Source organism: Cornus florida, unplaced genomic scaffold (genome assembly GCF_030987335.1).
Source record: "Cornus florida cultivar Cherokee Brave unplaced genomic scaffold, ASM3098733v1 CherokeeBrave_3.0.0_Hap2_Chr06, whole genome shotgun sequence".
Lineage (NCBI taxonomy): Eukaryota > Viridiplantae > Streptophyta > Magnoliopsida > Cornales > Cornaceae > Cornus > Cornus florida.
Window position 1 is genome coordinate 90,663,935 of NW_026775576.1, and position 23,460 is coordinate 90,687,394.

The window sequence follows — 23,460 nt, forward strand, 5'->3', positions numbered from 1 at the left end:
AATTCGTGAAGAGTGTCTCCCCGTATAAGTCAAAAAGTATGAACCATAGAGGCCTGACTTCAAAAATATTGTTTTGTACTCGGTGATAGTCGGCGCTATGGTGAAGTGACTTTTACATTTACACGCAACATTTGACCACTTGTTCTTTAATACATGGAAACTTTAACGATAACTTAAGTACAGCCAAAAATAAAAACTATAAATATATAAAGAAAGAAAAGAATAAGCCCTTCGAGTAATTTATGGTAGGGATATGATGGGCCCATGGATCACCTCACTGTCCCTACATCAGCGGTGGAAAGTCAATTCCCAGCCGACGTAAAAATCACGTATATAGAATGGTCTAAGTAAAAAATGAGCTGGAAATAGCCTTTCTTTCTTAAATATTCCCTTCCCGTTGCAAAAATAAAGGGATTTACATATTCACAAATCCTTTATAAGACGGCAATTACCCACCCAAGTTGTGACGCTCTCAGCTTTTCCTCTCCAGAACAAGCAGCCTTTGTGTATACACTAAGAAAACCCTAGCTATAGTACCCTCTTCTTGATCACACCTCAAATATATATATATATATATATATATATATTAGATCCTATATATATACCCACACCCACCTCTCAAACCAAACCCTCTCAATCTACGCTTCTTCATCATAAAGTGTATGTGTGAATACCATTTATCATGAGCAACATTCCAAGATCTCTTACAGACTCATCTCTGTCCATCTTCAAACTCGCCACCTCTTCATCTGACCCTTGGCCTTTCTCTTTTGTTTTCTTGTAGCCCTCAAATTCACAGAAATTAGATCTAGGATCTTTATTTATTTATTTTTCGTTAATTTTGAGATGGGTACTGGAGATCATCACAAAAATCTCCTGAATTTTCTTCATCATCACCATCACCATCACCATCACGGGAAGAACTCGAAGGAGATGAGAGATATCCCAAAAGGGTGTGTGGCCATCATGGTGGGTCAAGGTGAGGAGCAAGAGAGGTTCATCATCCCTGTCATCTACATCAATCACCCACTCTTCATGCAGTTGTTGAAAGAAGCAGAGGAAGAGTATGGATTTGATCAGAAAGGTCCGATCAACATTCCGTGCCACGTGGAGGAGTTTCGCTACGTTCAGGGTATGATTGATAAGGAAAAGTCTCATCACCACCACCACCACCACCATGTTTTGTGCTTCAGGGTTTGAAAGAATATTGATCATATTGTTTAATCTTGTTCTTGTAAATTTCTAGTGCGTGTCTGTGTGTGTGTTTAGTTTATTTTATTTTATTTTATTTTATTTTGTTTTGCTTTTTGTTTGTTGAGTATACCCAAATTGACGTACGAGATGAAGATGGAAAGTTCAATGACAGTAATATAAATGATTTTTGGTGTATTTGTTAGGAAACAAAAGATAAGAAATGTATATTTATTAATTGTATTGTTTTGTTTTGTTATATATGTGTTGTCCAAATTGGTTATAAATGGGAATACATTGTGGTTGTTGTAGAAAGAGACACAAATAGGGGATTATTACGAAAATATAACAAATATTTATGTTACACACTTTGTTAACTTTTCAAGTAATTGGTTGTCTAACATTTTGAAAGAGCAAATGACCTCTCACAATTATAAAAATGATAAAACCCCTGGTGAATTCATATACATATATACATATGCATACATATATATGTATATGTGTATGCATATATATATACACACATACATACGTGTATATATATATATATATATGATTTGGGAAGTTGACTTTGAAGTTGTAAATGAAGATTAAACAACTAGCCACATTGGCTGGGGCAGGCTAACCATTTTATTCCAAGAAAGTGGGGAATTTTAATTGAGCCCCATTCTTTAATATCAATTTGGCAATCACAAAATTAATAATATTTGACTTTGAAACTTTCTCTCTCCATTCATTCCACATAATGTTAACTTGTGGGAGGGAGGAGCCTTTATGTTGAAGGGACTGCACAGAGTAGGTAATGGTGGTCACCTCTAATACTCCTAATTATTATACTAACTTGATTCGAAAATTAAAGTTCTTCCTTATCATAATGGATTTTTTTTGAGGAAAATAAAAAAAGGTCCACATCTATGGAATAAAGGCGAAAGAAAAAACAAAATTCGGAGTCAGATCAAAGTTCAATATATTCTTCAAAATCATAAAGTACAAACAAACAATGATAAATGTTACTTCTATTCCGAGATTAACATTTATTGGATTTTTGACATAATTATTTTGCAGTTCTTTTGGTCAAGCACTTGTCAACAGTACAAGTTGCCAACAATTTATGGAGAGGGAAGTGGTTCATCATAAGAAATTTTTTGTAATTTTAAAACTTTTATAATAGCCCTGTTTTCTTACTTATTTGGAGGAATAAAAATGTGTGAAGAAGTAATGATAACTTATTCATCCTTTTTTCTCTTCTCACATTTTTTACTTTTTATCAAATGAATGAAATTTATTTATTCCATTCTATCTTCCTTTTATACCCCCTCATTTCTTTTTTCGTACCAAATGGAGGGTAAAGATTATTTTCAAGTTTAAATATAAATCCAATATTTGACTTTAAGATCCACTTGTAAAGGGTTGAGTTGTGGAGTTTTTTACTTTCTTGATCTCTCATTTAGACAAAAAGGTGCTTACCTGGTATGATTGTGTTAGATTTAAGTCTTTGAAATCACAATCAAAGCTTCTCTTATCCAGTAATCCTCATAGATAAATTCCAAGTTACTTGTAATTTCTATAATAGGCATCCATCGTTAGCGGGTCAATTCATCTAGATTCATTATTTCATAATCATGAAAAATGGCAATTTTAACGTTGTATGAATAGATATACGTATGCGCGCACACATATATATATAAGAAATAGAAAATTACTTGTCATATTGTAAAAACTATTCTATTGTCCTATATTGTATGGGAGAGAGGTTTGATGACGCTTTTACGTGTGAACACATCTTTAATTATATAAACGCGTTTTAAAAATTATAAATATTGAGAGGAGTGTATAAAGCAAATATTATCTAGATGAGATCATTATAAATGTTATTAGAATCGAAAATGGAGGGAGTGTGTAGAAGTCCATGATGGTTCGCTGGCTCATCTAGCGAGGACGGGTCCAAGAGGTTTTTTGCACCAGAATTCAAACAAATCTTACAATCATATTTTGGAAGGTGAAAGAAAAGTAGGAAAGACAAACCATAAATTACTAGACAGTGCTCTGTTTTGTTTGCTGATAAAGAGAGAAAAAACAGAACTAATTAAGACCTAGAAATCCAACAAAGCATAAACCAAGCTCAAGGGAAGCAAAAATAAATAGAATTTGATTAGTTGACACATCCAAACTGTTGCAGGATTTGACACCTTGATGTGAACAGAATTTTTTTGTAACCTGACAAGAAAATCACCATGTGTTATACGACATCTATAAAAGAAAGAACAAGGATCATACACCAAGAAATACATACACAAACAAATTCAAAGCAAAACTAAGACCCACGTAGATCAAGATCACAGCCTTGACAACAATCAAGAAGACGTCAGAGCCAAGGACTAGGCCCACCAGCAATGAAAAAAATCTCGAAACAATTGGACCCAAACGTCATCCATGACGTCAGTGGTGAACCCACTGAAAAAACCACCGAAGTACCACTGGAGAGAGGGCCAAATACATCAGCGTAAGTACTAGAGACGGTAGACGTTGACAAAGGATGCAAATGCATCAGATGCACTCCCATCGCAAAACTTCAAAAAACTCCACAAAATAGCATACAAACAAACCCAACTCCGGCAACCCAGCAACCATCTATCCTCGGAAACGGCGCAAATTAGGAGATCGGGAACACAAACTCACGATGAAACGCGAGAGACGCTGTTCACCGCGAAATCTCGATCACAACAAGGAAAAATAACAAAAAACGACGTGAAACCACCCACCGAGCAAACTATTTACATCACGCCGAGATTATTAGTCAATTTAATAGAATGTAAACTGTTGCGAACAATAGATACGGATTGCAAAATGCAAACTAACATAATAAAATCTGAGAAATAATCAATTGCTGCTCATTTGTCTGCTATTAACAGAATTAAAATATAAGAAATTCAAGTTACTCTGATGTTTGTGTTGACAAGTCAAGTTTTTCTTCTTCCCACTAAAAGACGGTTGTGTTGGGTATCTTAGAACACAGATTAATGCTGCTACTATTCTCTCGAGTAGTTGTCAAAGACTAATCTATTCCGGACATCCCTGGAACTCAACATCAAGATCCTTAAGCTTCAGAATCAGCAAATACTTTGATTCTCTCAAAAGACAGCTCATTTTTTCATTTTATGTTGACTTCTGTCAAGTGTATGATTAATTTGTATGCTTTTCCACGAGCTGTTATACCAATATGTATTGCTAGTCTGAATTGCTTTTCAGATAAATGGAATATGGACTCAAAATTTTCAAAAGAGATGGCATTTCAAATCTGACCTAAATGAACATTAAGCTTTACAAATTCACTTTTACACCTTTTATCTTCGGCAACCAAACAGAGTGTAACGGATAGAGAAAAACATTTCCAGGTAGGATTGATTAGGAAAAATCTCAGCATCACCACAAGTCCACAACCACAACCACAACCACAACCACCACTGTGTGTGGTATGTGTGTGTTTTGTTTATTTCTTTTTTCGTTTTTTTTTTTTTGGTTTTGTTTTCTCCTCTCTAAGCACCAAATTGGTAGTCTAACATACAAGTGTACTTAAATTATTCTTTATTTTTATTTTAAAACTTAATATATATGCAGTGAGCAGTAAACAGTTAGCAAAACATTTGACTTTTGAAAATTTCCCTCTCTTGATGCACATAATATAAAGGTGAAGTTGTTACACCGTCAATCTCATGACTTTAAATTAGTACATTTTGAGTATAAAAAATATCGAACAGGTTATATCATCACTTTTAGGGAAGTGGTCACCATTATCACACTAATCTCTCACAAAGAGGTGTTTTGATTGTGTGGTTTTTAAGTACTTGAAATCTCAACATGATGTATTATATATGTATAATATATATATAGGAAATAGAAAATCCATGTTGACTATGAAAGCTATGGACCTATGGTTCTTAATCCAACAGCTTACGGATAACGTTTTTGAATGTTTAATAGATAAAATTTATGGGTTGAAATAAATCTTGTACGACTACAACTCTCCAGAGTTTACAAAATAGCTCTTTGCTATCTTTCTTTGAATAGTCAACACCTCCATATCTAATCACGCTTCAAAATTTTAAGACAAGTTGCAACTATCCTCACAAATCCAAATTAGTAAAGAATGCAATGCTAAATGGTTGGAATTCTAGACCGAAAAAAAAAAAAAAAAAATCCATTGGCTCCATGTCCGTGTAAATGAAAAAATTCAGCATACATTCAAAAAACTGCATCATTTGCTTAACAACATTATTATTTGGATAGGAAAACATCAAATGTTTTTAGAATACATCAAAAATTCATTTAAGCAAAGTTATACTAAAGAGTTGTGATGCAAAGTCTGAAAATCATATTGGATTATATTTATTTGAATGACTAATAATGTTGTAAAATGTAATAATGGTATCATCTTTTATTCGTCATATCTAAAAACAAAAATAAAAAGATACCAATGAGAACTTTATTAAGAATGTAGTCCAAGCCCAAATTAATTGATCCAAGTCCAAGTTAGCCCCAAAGATAAGCCCATTTAAGGGAATCCAGCGGACTGTGGTTGTTTCACAAAAATATCCAGTACCAGCAGACGCAGAGAGAAGTATTTTCATTGTACATTCGATGCGCATGCTACACCCTCCACTCGACGCGTGGCGGAGCAATACCTCATCTAGGATGCGCCCCCTATAAATGGCGGGAGCCATCCCCTGTATCGAATTTTCTCTCCCCAAAATTACCCAATCATCTCTCTACATATACATATATATATTTGTGTGTATGTTCCTCTGGCATAAACGTCTTGGTTTTACTCTCTAACCCCTTTAAAACCCTTTAATCGCAAAACCCTCTAAATCTGAAGACTCAAATCCACAACACAAAGGTAAAACATTTCACCCATTTGATTTCTCTTTCCCTTTTCGTTTCATTCGATTCTCGGAATAGGGTTCTAATATTTTCTTTTTTTTTAGGGTTTATTTTTGTAAAGAATTAGGTTTATGCGTTAGAGGGAGAAACTAAGAAGTGTCATAAACTTCTGATTCGATGGAGGCCGCGTCCGGTGTTGCCGCCGCCGCCGCACGCGGCGTTTCTTTGCCGATGCCTTCCCGCAAAGAGTGGCGTGCTGTCTCCGAACATTCGGCTCGGAACGCTGGTAACGAGGTACTGGAGCTACTGCTTTGCTGAATGTGTTGGCATTGCTTTTGCTTCGATCGAAAGTTACTTTTTACAAAAAAAAAAAATTTATTTTTTTGAATCTTAAATGTGAAACTTGTGTCATTTAGGAGTTGGAGCGTTCAAATTTAGGGCAATCTGATGAGAGAACCATATATGAGGTAATGGATGTGTTTTGAAGAACTAGGGTTTTGTAATCTGAAATACTGAATGAGTGAAAATGATGGTGATTTGGTGTTCGTTAAGGTGCAGCAGGGAGGAGAGCCGGTCGATGTGGACTTCTGTTCGATTAATATCAACGGAACTTTAGATGATGATATGCTGCAGCAGCGCCTTCACAGTGTGGCGAGTCAACGGGAGGAACTGCAACAGATGGAGATTGAGCTCCATGCTCAGCTTATTGCGAGATCAGATATCATGGAGATGCAGAATAGCTTTGACTTGCAGCTTAAAGAGCATGCGAATGCCAATATTAAGCTTCAGGTTTGCATATCCAGTGCTTAACTATATATACACATATATTTAGGTTCATCTAGTAAACTCATACATGGTACTAAATATGAGTTTATTTGGCTGTGAAGGAGCAAATGCATGAAAGGGAACATACTTTACATGAGTTGGAAAGGAAGATGGAAGAGACAGAAAGAGAACTACATGCTATCAAATTAGACAATGAAGCGGTTTGTTGAGCATTTCTTTCTTGTCTTTATTTCTTATTGTGGTATTCCAGAATGTGCTGTTTGTGATTCAATTATTGAATACAATCCTCCTTATATACCTTGGCAGGCATGGGCTAAGGAAGATCTCCTGAGAGAACAAAACAAAGAACTGGCAACCTTCCGGTATGTGTCTGCCCGTTTAAAGATATTAATTTGTGTTAATGTATGATCATCTTTGAATTGATTATATTTTTACAACTAGGATATTTAATTGGGTTACAACCAGTTTACCCCTTATGACGAACCATGCCTTCTTGCCTCCTCCTTTCTGTCCAATAAAAAACCAAGATCATGATTGCGGTGCTTTGCTCTTTATTATCAATTTGGTACATTTGCATTTATCAAGGTTCTTTGATGTCCGGGCATTCTGGATGATCTAAATGGGATATCTTTTTGCAGGAGGGAGCGTGATAATTCTGAAGCTGAAAGAGGCCAACATCTCAAGCAGATTCACGATCTTCAAGAACATATTCAAGAAAAAGAGAGGCAGTTCATGGAGTTGCAGGAACAGGTCTGTCAATTTACTTGTGTAATTCTAATTAATGAAAGCTCAACCGACAAAGGCTCTGAAGCACATTTAGTTGATCTTTTATATTTGGTGAATAGTTAAAAGAAAACTATGTATTGTCTGGGAAAATGATGTATTGCTTTAAATATTGAATTTGGGATACTTGGTTTTCCTGATCACCTAATTGGTTTTTGTAATGTCAAATACTGTCTTTTAAGTTATTTTTCCAACAAAACTTTCCATTTTAGGGATTAGTTAGTAAAGCTATTATACTTTTGGTGTGTTGTTTGGCTCGTATATTGCCTAATAATGATTTCATCTTTCAGCATAGGACTGCCCAGGAAACCATTCTTTTGAAAGATGAACAGTTAACGGAGGCTCAAGCTTGGATTAGGCGTGTTCAGGAAATGGATGCCTTCCAGTCGACTACAAATCACTCGTTACATGCTGAACTGCGAGAACGTACAGAACAATATAACCAGCTCTGGCTTGGTTGTCAGAGACAGGTTGTTAAGCTGCAGAGTTGTTTTAAACTTGACCGTGTTTTATTTGGTTAATCGTGCATTCTTAGCTTGTCAATGAAGGAAAGCTTCACTATTCGCTGTTGAGTGTAGTTTACTATCTGCTTGACGGCCAGATTGCAACTTAACTCCTTAATTTCTTGTCGTTTTGTATGTTGAGTGAAAAATATATACTAGGTAGATTGATTTTTGAGTTTTCTATGCTAGTTTGCTGAGATGGAGAGGGTTTATATGCATACAATACAACAGCTCCAGCTTGAACTGGCCAATGTAAAAGAAAGGGGTGGTAATTATTCTGATGATTCAAGTGGAGCCAATTCGAAGGAAGTTTCTCAATTTGGGCAGAATAATGGAAGCCAACCGGATGGGAATGGAAGTGGCACACCAAGTGAAAATTCAGGGGTCTTTCCAAATGGGAACTCTGAAAATGTTTCATCTTTTGTTTCAGCTGGCAATGCATCAACCCAGGTAGAGTTTGCTTTATTAATTTTCATTTTTGCTCTTTCCCAAATTTTTCGTGCTAAAACTGAACTGCAAGTTGCAGAAAACATATTCTGTAGTTGAAATTTCTCAAGAGATGGTTATTGAAAGATAGAGATGCAAATGGAACATTATTCTTGAGCAAATGGAACATTATTCTTGACTTGTGACGTAGTTCAAGTTCAATGCCAACGTTTTAATTGGTTTGATTGTTATGCAGCTCCTTCCATTCAGTAATATTTTCTGTCAATTCTTTGACACTTATCATGTGACGAACAATTTCACAGTTTAAGTTTGTTTTTCATGTTATCTATTTACTCCTGCTTTGGTACTGAAAAGGATTTCCGGGTTCCTTTTTAACGAGTTCATTCTTAAAAGAATCACATCCTTTGTTGCTTAAGTTCTAACATTTTTCACAGGTGCTGAACATAGATCCCTAGTTTATGTAGTTTGCCACGCAATCACATTTAGTGGGTGTTTGGGATTACTTCTCTACTATTCAAAAGCACTTTCATTACAAAAAATTGCGGTCCATTGTGTTTGGTGGAAAAAAAAAAAAAAACGCTTATAGGTGGTAGAGGTTAGGTCAAAAAAGCGCGTTTAAGTGAAGTTAGGAATTGTAGCTTTTAAAACTGCGTTAGAGATAGATGTTTATCTTTTTAGGTAACCAATTTTTTTTAGACAATGTAATCCCTTTATATTTTTTATAAATGCAAATTTGTCCTGCTAGAAATAAATATCAGACAATATCCTAGTTATTCTGGGATTCTGTAATTCTAGAACTCTCCAACCACCTTCCATTTATATTTTAGTACTATATACAAATTCTATATCATAAACAAAATATGTGATATTTAAAAAAAAAAAAAAAAAACGACACAAGTTGATATTTATAAATTATTGAACTCAATGAAATTTTATAATATTTAATATTAGGGAATTAACAAAATTTTAGTATAAGGGTAATATAGTAAAATTAGTAATAAAAATGCTTTAAGCAGCGTTATTACTAAACAAATTTAAAAGTGTTTCAAGTATAAAAAATGCTTTATACAATGTGTCACCAAACGCATAACTGCGTTTTACTGACGGCAAATTTATAACAGTTCTACTAATAAAAGCGCTTTCAACATTCTAACAGCAATCCCAAACGGGCTCTTAACGACAATAAGATCATGATGTTCCATATGGAGTCTACAAGGCAAAAACATTTAATATCTGGGTCTGGTTTCCACATTTGAGGAATTTTTTTTTTTTTTTCTTGACACTGTGTATCAGTATTTTAGATTGAGTGATATTGAATATCATAGAGGTTAACTGTGTAATTAAACCACTGGGTAGTTCGGTGTTGCAATATTTTGCATAGAAAAAAATGAGTACATTATGGACGCGATTGAATACCCAAATTAAATTTCCTCCCTATATTTCTTTCATAATTTTACGCTAACACATTTTAAGTTCACGACAATCCATATAGTTGGATGCTATATGTTTATTGTGGGGAGTTGCCAAGTTTGTCATTCTACAATGTGTTGAAACATGACACTAAGGGCATAGTTACAAATTCTCACTCTCAAGGGGCAGTGCCCATCATAATTTTTATTCTTGTACTGTTATTTGTGTATCTGGGACAGAGACCTTTTCTAATGATAATGAAGTCTCTATCTAATTTACCTATGAAGGAGTGAATTAAATAGTTTTTTTATTGTGCCCATAACCTGATTTTTCTTTCTTCATTGGTAGGCTGACCATGTTCCTGGGGTTCCAATTGCTCCTTCGTCCCTACTTGGGATGCCGCCTACCTACCTTCCACCTGGTCAGATGACTGCTCTGCATCCATTGGTTATGCATCAACAGGGGGTTTCCCACTCTGTACCGTCACACGTTAGTCAATCTCATATTGGCCATTTTCACACAGTACCAGTCATTTCATCCCATCAAAATTGGCAGAATGAACAGGTACACGCAACTATTTCTCCTCTGCATTATCAAAGTTAATCATGGATTTGTAGTTAGATTTCTCTTTCTTCTTTTATCTTCAGACTGTATCAGAAGGTTCGCAGATGCCAACTCACAACCAATATCCTACACCTCAAATTGAACAGAACTTGTTGAGATCAGATACTAATTATGACTGTGAAGTGTCCGCAAATGGGCAAGTTCTTCATCCAGACTATTTGGGTGTCCATGTCGGTCAAGGTGTGGAGCCTGAGTCTGTGATCCCATCATCTGCTGAGGAAGGACAGGTCTTGTTACTGAACAATTTCACTATTCCAGATACTTGGTTTGCTGTTATTTTTTTCATATGTTCTATTGCCTGTGTTCAGGTTCTTGAGACGATGGATAAAAGCTATCTAGTAGACTCCCAACCTCAACAGATCTTGCAACATCTTTCTTCCCAATTTCATGATGCTTTAAGATTAGACCCTCTTGCACAGAGTAGTGAGACCAAGGTTGCCTATATTTTTTTTTGCTTAATTTTTTGTTTTCTTTTTATTATGTGGGAACCTTTTCTTATTTTTTTGAAATGTCTGGTTCTACGAGTATGGTTGAATAGTAAGCTGATACTGAATTTCAATTGCTGCAGGAGAAGAACGTTATCACTTCGACTAATAATGGATTAGAAGGCCAAGGCTCAACTACAGAACAAGCAAGTTCAGTTGCCAATGCATTATCAATTGAAACTCCCAACAATCCTGTCAATTTCATTAAAACCACAGTAAAAAATCCCAGCAATGCAGTTTTGCCTGACGTGCTTGTCTCATCTGGGCAGCAAGATATGCATTCTGTGGGAAGGACTCCAGAGACTCCTCTTCTCGATGAAAGATCATTGTTGGCTTGCATTGTTCGTACAATCCCACCTGGACCTGGTGGACGAATTAGGATTAGTACAACGGTAAGTGAGATATTTCTTGCATTGTACATCTTTTAAGAATATTAAAGTTCTAATGATGGGCTGTTTCCGTGGGGATACATTTCAGATTCCAATAGTTCTTAGATGCTTGTCGACACATTTTTGACACATCTTGTGTGTGTGTGTGTGGAATTCATTGCTTCTGACACATGGTTGATACCTGTCAACATTGAAGTTTGTGAACAATGAATGTCCTTTTGAGAACAGAAAAAGTTAATTAATTGTTCGGATATAATTTATAAGAAGTTTAATCATATTTAAGAAGCAAATTTAAGTTACAAGAAGATTATGCCAAATGATTAAACATGTGAGGAGGAGATGAATCAACATAACTGTGTTTACGGATACATATATAGTACCTAAATGGCACACATTATACATATATATGGTGCATATGCTTGTTATGTCTATTGACTATAATAATTAATGAGTTATGGATTTTATGTCATAGTCATAGAGTATTAGAATTACTTATCATAGTAATTTATTGTACATAATATAAATTTTGTGAACACAAAAAATAATACATCTTTGTGATGAACCAAGAGGGGGAGGGGGTGAATGGTTTTCTACTGCCTTTAAAAACCTTATACAATGAAACTTGAGCTAAATGAGTGTCACTAGTAGGCTTGAGATGCAATGAGAATTCTAAGAACAGAAGTGTTTGATGAACGTCTGACTCAAACCCTAATTGAACACTGCTATTTGACATAATGCACAAGTGACAGAATTGAAGAATGCTAGATACCAAAGATATGAGGTAAAACACCTAGTGTAGGGGAAACATCCTCGAGGCTGTGAAGCCCATCTCAAAATCCACTATGAATGAAAATGAGGTACACCACACTCACTCCTTCACTCACAAACACTCACTAATCTCACCACAAGTGCGCTCAAGCACTCTCCCTGTCCACCGCACCTGCACCCACTGCTTGGGCTCACACTGAAACTTACAAAGAAAAGGATATAAAATACTCTCAAGCACTCAAAATAAGAATTACAACACACTAAGCTTGAGTTAGTCAGTAGCACATACTACTGCACACAGTTCTGCAGACTGAGGTTTGACGGGATGAAACTTTGATGCAGCCTCTGAGGCGCAGGTCTAACGCTTGTTGTCATCCCAGTTGCACTGATGTTTACTAGGCGCGCGCCTCGGTTGCACTTCGTCCTATTTGTCAGGCGCGCCTCACTTGTTTTTTTTTTTCTTCTAAAAATGATTATTCTATTTCTTAAGCTAGAAAGGGTACATTTGGCAACTTAATAAACAAATAAGAAAGCCTAAGCGTATGAGAGAAGGAAATTTTTTTTCAAAAGAATAAACAAATAAGAATGCCCAAGAGTCTAAATGTCAACCAAACATAGAAAGAGTGAGACTGTGAGACTTTTTCTTCTTCTTTTTTCTTCTTGGCTGAGTTTTTCTTCTTCTTTTTTTTTTTTTTGGCTTTATTTTTTCTTGTTAACAGTTTTTTTTTTTTGGTTAATAGATTTATTTCTTTTTGTGCTCTGTTTTGCCTTTCAAAAAAACAAATTTTGTTTTGCCTTTCAAGAAAACAAATTCTGTTTTGCCTTTCAAGAAATTATGGTTCTTGAATGTTTATAAAGTTGATGGATTTTCTTTTTTTATATTTGATATTAAATAAGAAGACTGATATGACTTATGAGATATGAATGCTTTTATGGTAGTTTAAAATTTCAATTGTGCGCCTCGCTTCACTCAGACACGCGCTAGGCTCCAAAGGACCTCTAGCCCCTTGAGCCTTTAATAACACTGGATCTTGCTAGGTAGGTGCTCCCACAGCTTCATATTGATGATAGACTTGCTCAGCACATGTACAGCTTCAGAAACAACAATGTAATATCAATCTTCTAGGTTTGGAGCTCTCAGGATCACAAGTTCTGCAGAATGATGTATTGGTTGTTGAAATGTAGCTGCTGGTGGCTGTGAGGTTTGATAACCACTTAGACAAGTTTGAAATGGCCAACAAAACTTCCTCAAACCCAGGATCACAAGTTCTGCAGAATGATGTATTGGTTGTTGAAATGTAGCTGCTGGTGGCTGTGAGGTTTGATAACCACTTAGACAAGTTTGAAATGGCCAACAAAACTTCCTCAAACCATAACTTAGCTCATATGACTAGGATTTAGCTATATTGAACTCAAAAATCCTTTGCTGTTGCAGTATCCAGAAGCTGCATCGCAGACTGAGCTCAGTGGTAGCACCTTCCTTCTAGCTTTAAACTTTGAAGCTTAGCTAGCCATTCTTGGTTTTAAATCTTAAGAAAGAAACTCTCAAGAATGATTAAACATTACAGAAGGGCACCCAAAGGTCCTCACTGGTTAAGTGCTCAATATAGACTCGGCATATTGCTTGATCTGTTATCAGATGGAGCCTTGCTTTATATAGAGCTTTTTGCTGTTGCAGCGATGGATAAGAATGATAGTTGTCTCTGGTGCTTTACAGGGAATTTTTTTGCTGTTATAGATAAGGAATGACCATAATAAAGCCCCGCTCCCAGCTGCCTTTCTAAAAATGGCAGGACTATCCTTGAAATTCAAATTATAGCAGCACTGAGCTGAGACAGCTGAGATATTTTCTCTGCAATGGAATCTTCTAGAAAACAATGAGTTGGCATGGCACTTGACTAGCGACCTGCACACGTGCACAATTATCTCAATCATCGCCTAAGCTCTGTCAGCTCGGTCTCTAGGTGTAGGCCGTCAGTTTCTTTCTTCACCCCCTACGGCAATTAAGAGATCGCCTGGCACTTCAAAAAGGAAAAAAAGGAGCACAAAAATACCCTTGAGGGGTAGTTAGTGTATACCTGCTGAAATGAGCTTATTACTAAACTGCTGGTAGCTGAACTGAACTTGTAAAAATATGGGCAAACTAAGTATAATGCTAATTCAGTACACCTACAGGCCTCAACACATAATTTCACTTAACCAGAAGAAATACTATCATGACAGATAAAATGCATTTCCAAAAACCGAACTGATAGAAAACATCAGCATGGATGCAATATACTAAAAATGCTGATATTACGAACATTGAGCCACACAACCTAAACTGAAGTGAGAAGAAGAATTTGATCCATACAAGGGATAGCTCGAGAGATTTTGACATTAAATGAGCAAACCCTAGGACATAGATCAACACTTTATTGTTGTGTTCTCACCATGTTTGTCTATGGATGTATCCGCTTGTATTGTATCTTTCTTGTGTCCATTCCATGTCGAAGCGTCTTGTATATTTTTATCTTTCCAAATTTAATTTGATGTATGATATCTATTTTTCTGTATTGAGTACAGCTTCCAAATAGGCTTGGCAAAATGATTACACCTCTGCGTTGGCATGATTACAAAAAAAAGTATGGAAAGCTTGATGACTTAGTGGCAGGTCATCCTGAAGTACGTGTTGTAGACCTTTAGTTCGTTGTTTCTACTTTTTCTTGGTATAGATTTATATTAAAACAGAGAATCTTTTGCTATTTCAGTTATTTCTAGTTGAAGGGGACTATATACAGCTTCGAGAAGGTGCACAAGAAATTATAGCTGCTACTGCAGCTGTTGCTAGAGTTGCTGCGGCAACTGCTGGATCGTCTTCTTATTCGCCACTATTGCCATCCGTTGCTGTTACTCCCATGGCACCATCTCACCGACTGAAGAGGACCCCATCTATTGATTCCAACCCTGTGAAGGCTGAGAAGACCATACCTGCAAATGCTTCACACCTTTCGGCAATGCAGAGTCAGCATCCTAATGGTGTTTGCTACAATATCGCTGGAGGTATCTCACATGTAAAAATTTTGAGCAAACCTAAAGATCCTCTGGAACTGAATGGACCTGAAACTAGGTCTGGCCAATCGTCCGGACTAATGACAGTAGGAAATGGGGCAACTCCAGATAGGTCAAGTTTGGTTGGCTCTCAAAGCAAGGGATCAACTCATGGGAGGTCCAGCGTGAATTTTGTTGAGAAACAGCATGGCAGGTATTGATCTTAGAACTTAAAAAAGAGCCGCTGGTTCTTCATCTGATGTTCAATTTCGTAGCTGTTTAGCCAGATTCCAAAAATAAGCATTGATCTCGATTTTTATGTGACAGGACAACTGGGGTCGCATTGACTTCTAGAAGATAGTAAGTTCACTTGATGTTGTAATGGAATTTAATCAGTTTTTACATCCAATTTCCCAGATATAGCATGTTTTTCTTTTTGCAAGATCTTCTGTCAGTGGCTGTGACGTTCCACAACTAAACTAATAGATTAAATATATCATTAAATATTTGACATTTATTACTGATATATGTTCAATAGCAAACAATTGGCGTGTTTGATGTATTCTAATGTTGAATGTAAGTGTTGGAAAGTTCGTTCTTCTTTCCTTGCACACTACTGACTTTTCTTAGAAAGGCTAGAATTTGAGGAGATGAGATTAATACCAACATGCCTTACCTTTAAAGACTTGGGTTTCTAATTACACCAATATTTTTATTTATCCTAATTAATGCAGTCACATTTCACATGTTAATTTATTCTGTGTCAAGGAATATTGTGAAGAATTGGGGATCTGGGAAGAGGGGATATGTTAACCATTTTCGAGACATTGGTTCATAGTAATAAGATATGAATGCATGGGGTATGAATGCATGGGGTTCGTCTGGATAGTAATTTGGGTCAAACATAAAAGCTAGATTAACGATATCCATGTATATCAAAGGTTTTGTCAAATAATGCTTCTGAAGGGCTAAATGTCCTGCCCTATCATTGTGTAAATACTACATTTTAAACATATTTGTCTAGGAATTTAATCTATATTACTAACAGTATGTTAGAACAGTTGTTTGAAGTAGTATGTAGTACTTCAGCCATGTTAATTCATTTGTCTACCACGATCACCTCAATAATATTGTCTGTTCTCAACTGCCAGTTATACAGTACTAGTTATCTATGTAACAAAGCAGAAGAAAATATTTATAACAGAAGTTTAGGTGCTGAACTTAAGGTTCAGAAGCCTTGAGATTGTGGATGCTTGCTTGCTTGACAAATTTTTTCCCCACTTTACTTGACCATTAGATTCCCTTTAATTTTTATAGCAGTTCCATCTATGTAACAAAGCAGAAGAAAATATTTATAACAGAAGTTTAGGTGCTGAACTTAAGGTTCAGAAGCCTTGAGATTGTGGATGCTTGCTTGCTTGACTATTTTTTTCCCCACTTGACCATTAGATTCCCTTTAATTTTTATAGCAGTTCCATATTTTGCATGATAGTACTCAGTTATCACACACCATACTTGTTTTTCGTTGTTCGTGCCATGATTCAATGGCCCAACAAGTGCCAGAAAGTACTTTAGGCTTTTTAGCATTACAGAATACATTATTGTTAGTCGGCAGATTCGATTGAAATATGTTATGTTTTCCCGTTTGGTTTTTGTTGTTATTTTGGTTAGCACAAGAAATTCATAATGGTTTTGTTTGGCAGGAGAATTTGGATTCTGTTAATCTTTTGATCAAAAGAGTGTCGGATCAAGCATACTGGGGATGATGACAGGTTTAAGGGAAATTTGGTCTCTCAAGTTGGAATCTCCTGTATTCTTTTGCTCTTTATAGAATTGTCTGATTCGAACCCTTCAGTCCATTTATTTTGTTCCGATTCTTGTTTGAAAAAGTTTCTGTGAATGTTCTCGCATACTTGGCACTGTACATCTAACGTTCTGCAGTGATATTTGTGTGCACAGTTGCATTCTTGCAGTCTGATGGCCAACTTTTTTTTTCCCTTCCGTTTTTTACATTATGAATTGCTTGAAGATAGTGATTAATGTTTGAATGAACAGTTGAATAAAACCAGCATAGAAAATCTCAGGGTGGAAGCTAAATTTTCATAGCTAGATAGAAAAAGTTTGAGATAAATCAAACTTATTAACCATACATATTGACACAGTGGAGTATGGTTGTTTGGGTCACGGATAATGAATGTAAGAGATGAAATTCAGGTACGGTTAATGGCTTGTTCATCGAGTTGGTAAAACTGTGGCTGCTGATGTTGTAAAGTAAAATCTAAGAGAGGAATTGTATTATAGAAGTCTATAGATAAATGAACAAGGAGGCCATACCTGTCGCATATGATCCTTTCACAAGATCTTGAAACTGTCAAGTTGAAAGATAAGTCTACCCATGACCGGAGAAAAATATTGCAGTGGCTCTTGCCTTTTGGGGGGCCGGTAGAATGTCATCCCCTCATTGTGCTGAGAGAACTGAGTCCGGCATTGTTTGCAGTGATGATTCATTCCCTTTTCTCTTATTTTTTTCACTTTTTTCTGAATCATTATCATTTTGGATTCACTTCGCAGTTGAAAATTTGTCAATCCATGTTGTTGAAGAAGGGAACTAGCAACCCGATTGAGAATAACAGCACAACCACACCAAGTCATGAATCGAGTATTGCACATACAAATGACGTAGAAGGGATACAATTCTTACAAAGTTGCTCTCTCCATTCGTATTGATGGAAATAAATTCTTTTTTTCAATCCATATAACCTTGTGTCATAACAATGGAAAGCAATGAATTCCTCACATGGTCTCCACTAAATGAGATGGATATCATATATATGTATCTCTCTCTCTCTCTCTCTCTCTCACAGACACACACACACACACACACACACACACACAGACACACACACACACACACACACACACACACAGACACACACACACACACACACACACACACACAGAGACACACACACAGACACACACAGACACACAGAGACACACACAGAGACACACAGAGACACACACAGAGACACACACACACACACACACAGACACACACACACACACACACACACACACACAGACACACACACAGACACACACACACAGACACACACACACACACACACACACACACACACACACACACAGACACACACAGAGACACACACACACACACAGACACACACACACACACACACACAGACACACACACACACACACACACACACACACACACACACACAGACACACACACACACACACACACACACACAGACACACACAGACACACACAGACACACATGTGTCTCTGTGTGTGTCTCTGTGTGTGTGTGTGTGTGTGTGTGTGTGTGTCTGTGTGTGTGTGTGTGTGTGTGTGTGTGTGTGTCTGTGTGTGTGTGTGTGTGTGTGTGTGTGTGTGTGTGTGTGTCTCTGTGTGTGTGTGTGTGTGTGTGTGTGTGTGTGTGTGTGTCTGTGTGTGTGTCTGTGTGTCTGTGTGTCTGTGTGTGTCTGTGTGTGTGTGTGTGTGTCTGTGTGTGTGTGTGTGTGTGTCTGTGTGTGTGTGTGTGTGTGTGTGTGTGTCTGTGTGTGTGTCTCTGTGTGTGTCTCTGTGTGTCTGTGTGTGTGTCTCTGTGTGTCTCTGTGTGTGTCTCTGTGTGTGTCTGTGTGTGTCTGTGTGTGTGTCTCTGTGTGTGTGTGTGTGTCTCTGTGTGTGTGTGTGTAGCCAAATGATGGAAGAAAAAAAAAAGAAAAAAAGAACCACCATAACCGCTCTTGTGAAAAAAACCACATGCATGTCACCAGAGCTATACTGAAGAGATCATATCTTCTACTGATCATATTAGTTTTCATTAAAATACTAAATTGACAAAACAGATTACGCAAGGCCGTTCGATGCAGTGGTACAACTATAATTCAGGACTGATGATGGGCAAAAAAAAATGTATTTGTTTGTTCACTGGCGTTGAGAAAGTTGCAGTTATACCCATATTTAGAAACTCACACACACCAAGAGATCATATCTTCTACTGATCATATTAGTTTTCATTAAAATACTAAATTGACAAAACAGATTACGCAAGGCCGTTCGATGCAGTGGTACAACTATAATTCAGGACTGATGATGGGCAAAAAAAAATGTATTTGTTTGTTCACTGTCGTTGAGAAAGTTGCAGTTATACCCATATTTAGAAACTCACACACACCATGAACACCTAGAGGGATCAAACAGCAAAAATGTAGGATCGTAGTCATCTCAGAAAAGGATTCTCTATTCCCCACTGTCACGTCCAGAAGCTGACTTTCCTTGGCCATCACCTGAACCAGCCTCCGAGCCATCACACACACACACACACACACACACACACACACACACACACACAAGCCAAATGATGGAAGAAAAAAAAAAGAAAAAAAGAACCACCATAACCGCTCTTGTGAAAAAAACCACATGCATGTCACCAGAGCTATACTGAAGAGATCATATCTTCTACTGATCATATTAGTTTTCATTAAAATACTAAATTGACAAAACAGATTACGCAAGGCCGTTCGATGCAGTGGTACAACTATAATTCAGGACTGATGATGGGCAAAAAAAAATGTATTTGTTTGTTCACTGGCGTTGAGAAAGTTGCAGTTATACCCATATTTAGAAACTCACACACACCATGAACACCTAGAGGGATCAAACAGCAAAAATGTAGGATCGTAGTCATCTCAGAAAAGGATTCTCTATTCCCCACTGTCACGTCCAGAAGCTGACTTTCCTTGGCCATCACCTGAACCAGCCTCCGAGCCATCTTGCCTACTTCCTCCTGCATCCACCAAACCGCGTGAAATGCCTAGTCCACCATGCATAGCCTGATGCATATCATTGATTGCAGTAGGTCTCATGCCAGCATGCCCTTGCATGAATTGCTGTTGTTGGAAGTGAGGTAGCTGATGTTGCTGCTGGTATTGCTGATCTTGAGATTGATGGGCACCAAGCTGGAAAGGCAGCTTTGAAGCAAAAACACCCATCTGTTGCTGAACAGCTGCAGCCTGAGGTTGCTGCATTTGATGCCCTTGTTGCACAACAGGATGGGAGGGTGTCTGCAATTTTCAGAAGTCAGCAAGAAACTATAGTTCCACGACAATGTTTGACTGGGTGCTTATCGGTAAATCTACCTGAGAAGGCACTGTTGGTGCTTGAGGTTGGGCATCAGCAATTGCAGCTAAATACATTAAGTTCTTCTGAAGCTGGGCCTGATACCTAAATCATGTAAATTGTCATAAGGTTTTGCCAACTTCTTTTCCTTGAAATAAAAGTACCAGAAACCAGCAAGGAATGTAAGCATAATAGAGGCTATTGAGATAAACAGAATGACATGGCATTCCATTTAATTTTCAGATTCTCTGCGCCAATTTGAAAGTTCACATAATTCTATCACACTCCAAAATAACCGTAAACAAACATACTCAAAACATCATAGACATCTTAGCTTGCAGCAAGCATTAATTTTATGAGTACAAGAGAAAAGTAAAAAGGGCCCAATGGAAATATACTTCCTAGATTTCACTCAATTACATACTCCAAGAATTAGTCATCTTCATTTTCATTTCGAATTTTGGTTAATGTGGAACCAACTCATATGTGTTTCAGAAATTCACATCACAAAATGTATATGATCAAAACAAGGTTTAAAATATACGAATTCACTTCAAATTTTTACTACTAACTGAAATACATATCCATCAACTTCTCCGTTCTTCACATCCCTTTATGTGTAAAAGGAAAATGAGGGGCAAGGCCAGATCCAGAATCTCATACTCACAGAACGATGCCCTTAAGTACACATGTTCCAGTTCCGCTCTTCTATTCATAATTTATTGCTTTGAACTTCAGCAGAAATTTGTTGAATTTCTTAATTCTATATTGCAAAGCAAATTCATTGCAGTTTATTTAAATGAATACTGAAAACCCATGCAAATAAACTCTACCTTCAGTTACAATGGATGATCTATATTCTTGACAGCAGCGATTATGAATCCAACAGGGTCCTATTACTGCTACTTGGGGATATCATTTTACCCCATCTATGCCTATGTGCCTCCGGTCAGAACCATGCATTTTATTTTTCGGCAGGTAAACTGGGGAGGGGGGCAGAGAGAGAATACACAACCAGAGCTCAATACATCCCGTAAACAACATCTCATTGCCAGAGAAGAAAGCAACCTAACCTGCAAGAACAAACTCTTACAGCTGAAAAGAATAGGGAAACTCAAACAAATACCCAATAGGATAGATGACAGAATGCCCCAAAGGCAACAAAACAGCACCTTTCACAAGCTGAAAAGCTAGGTGTCTCTAAGCAATAGATGCTGACGTTTCTAGAGACATTAAAATTCAAGGAGGATCACGATAGTCCCTATTGCTCTTAGATTTAGGAGGAGTTGAAGGGATCTATACTGGTTTAAAACATGAATTTTAAAATAACAAAGATGGATTCACAATTGCCTTTTCCCTTGCTACCTTTAACTTAGTAATTATTCCTCCAATCGTTCTTGTTTTGCCCACTTGAGGTCTCACTCTCCGTTGTAATGGGACTCACATTCTCTCGTCCTGTTTTTCTCATCCTCTTTTGGACACCTACTCAATCTGTTTTCCTACCTTTCAAGCACTCAAAAGTCCTCAAAATAGGGATACAAGAATCAATAAAAACAAACTCAAGATCAAATTTTAGTTCCCCGCATGCAGAAGCTCCTAAGATGCTACAATAAACTGGGATCCACTCTCATTTGACCTTGAATTCAAACAATTTCAACAACAATTACTTCACCACTAATTGAAAATTTAGTATGTAAAGAACCTCATCATTGAAAGGGATTAGCCATACAAAGTACCCACAAATCAGCCACAAAAAAATTACTACTCACACCTGAAAAATTAGACGACACAATTCCTTACACATTGGAAGGTAAAAAAATGAAGCATACACTAGCTAACTGTTCACTTACTGGGCACATTCGGCAAGTTTCCCAAGTTTCTGATATTCCAGTATCGCCAGGATCAAATTTTTGTTCTCATCCAAGTACTGCATTGATGATAGACAACAAGTGTATTTGATAATCAATAATTTTCAATACAATTTCAGAGAATAGTCCATATTTCTGTAATACAATTGAATTTCCAGTCAACATTATATAATTCAAGTGTCTTCCACAACCAAAATCTAAAATTCATAACCCAGAGTGAGAGGATTACAATAAATAAAACAAAATAAAATAAAAAAACCCATCTAAGTTCATTTAAAGAAGTGCTTCCAAATTTCGGGGAAAATAAAAAGAAAAAGGGATTGGTAACAAAACATCATTAGCACATGCTCTGCTGGTCTATATAAAATACCTCAATAACACATTCTTTCCAAGAACTTATATCATGTCACATGAATTAATTGGAAAACCAAATATGTGAATCATATATACTCTAAATCAAACACGTTATATTATTCATGCAAACAAGGCAGATACAATTAGCAATTAATTACCGATGTTTTATATAATATGTCTTCAATGGACGAACAGGGTCTAAAGACAATCTCAAACGGTGCAAACATAGTCTTGTAGAAAACAACAGTATCGGCGAAAACATGTCACTATTTGTGTGTGGTATACATATATATTTACATATACAGACAGAGGTAGAAATAAATGTGTTCATATATGTGAATATTTTTGAACAAACCTTTTGAATCTGCTCAGTGGTGATGTTATTTGGAGAGAATGATGATGGAGTGATCAACGTTTGTTGTTGCATTTCTCAGTTGGAGGTTTCTGTACTGTGTTAATGAAAAAACCCTAAAACCCTAGTTTTTTTTCTTTCCAAATGAGACAATTTATGATTCGAGAGACGTCAAATGAAGCGATGCATTGGAGTGAGAGGGGAAGGTAAATACGACAGCGTATGTACTGCATCAGCGGAGCTTCCTGCGCTAGGCCTGTTTGGCTTACCTGGATACCCATTTTCCAACCGAGAGACCCGGATTTCGCTGCCCCACTGGAGGAAAATCCAGGTCCATACATAATACATCCGTTCCTCCTTGTTGACTGAATCTAAGGATGGCAACGAGGCGGGGTGGGGCAGGGATTTCATTCCCCATTCTCATCCCCATCCCCGATACA

General features: G+C 36.9%; 3 protein-coding genes across 5 annotated transcripts; 2 read left to right on the forward strand and 1 right to left on the reverse strand.

The window, feature by feature from the left end:
- Positions 1–434: 434 nt before the first annotated feature.
- LOC132312803 (auxin-responsive protein SAUR32-like) lies at positions 435–1,452 on the forward strand. Its single transcript, XM_059811315.1, has one exon. It carries the CDS (start codon positions 847–849, stop codon positions 1,198–1,200), a length of 354 nt encoding a protein of 117 aa, XP_059667298.1. The 5' UTR covers positions 435–846; the 3' UTR covers positions 1,201–1,452.
- A 4,461-nt stretch (positions 1,453–5,913) lies between these two features.
- Positions 5,914–17,294, forward strand: LOC132312804 (uncharacterized). Of its 3 annotated transcripts, none has more exons than XM_059811316.1 (17): positions 5,914–6,088; positions 6,177–6,366; positions 6,489–6,539; positions 6,625–6,861; positions 6,960–7,058; positions 7,165–7,220; positions 7,497–7,608; positions 7,932–8,111; positions 8,334–8,594; positions 10,350–10,565; positions 10,649–10,852; positions 10,934–11,059; positions 11,194–11,502; positions 14,833–14,931; positions 15,018–15,511; positions 15,625–15,657; positions 17,001–17,294. In XM_059811316.1, coding segments are annotated over exons 2-17 (2,595 nt in total). In that variant the 5' UTR covers positions 5,914–6,088; positions 6,177–6,249; the 3' UTR covers positions 17,002–17,294. The 3 variants fall into 3 exon arrangements, with proteins under 3 accessions (XP_059667299.1, XP_059667300.1, XP_059667301.1); XM_059811317.1 differs by having other exon boundaries at positions 6,631–6,861; XM_059811318.1 differs by having other exon boundaries at positions 6,634–6,861.
- A 2,488-nt stretch (positions 17,295–19,782) lies between these two features.
- LOC132312805 (GRF1-interacting factor 2-like) lies at positions 19,783–23,228 on the reverse strand. The gene is made up of 4 exons (XM_059811319.1): positions 23,024–23,228; positions 22,297–22,373; positions 20,467–20,551; positions 19,783–20,391 (listed from the first exon to the last, which is right to left on the reverse strand). Exons 1-4 carry the CDS (start codon positions 23,093–23,095, stop codon positions 20,032–20,034), a joined length of 594 nt encoding a protein of 197 aa, XP_059667302.1. The 5' UTR covers positions 23,096–23,228; the 3' UTR covers positions 19,783–20,031.
- Between the last annotated feature and the right edge of the window lie 232 nt (positions 23,229–23,460).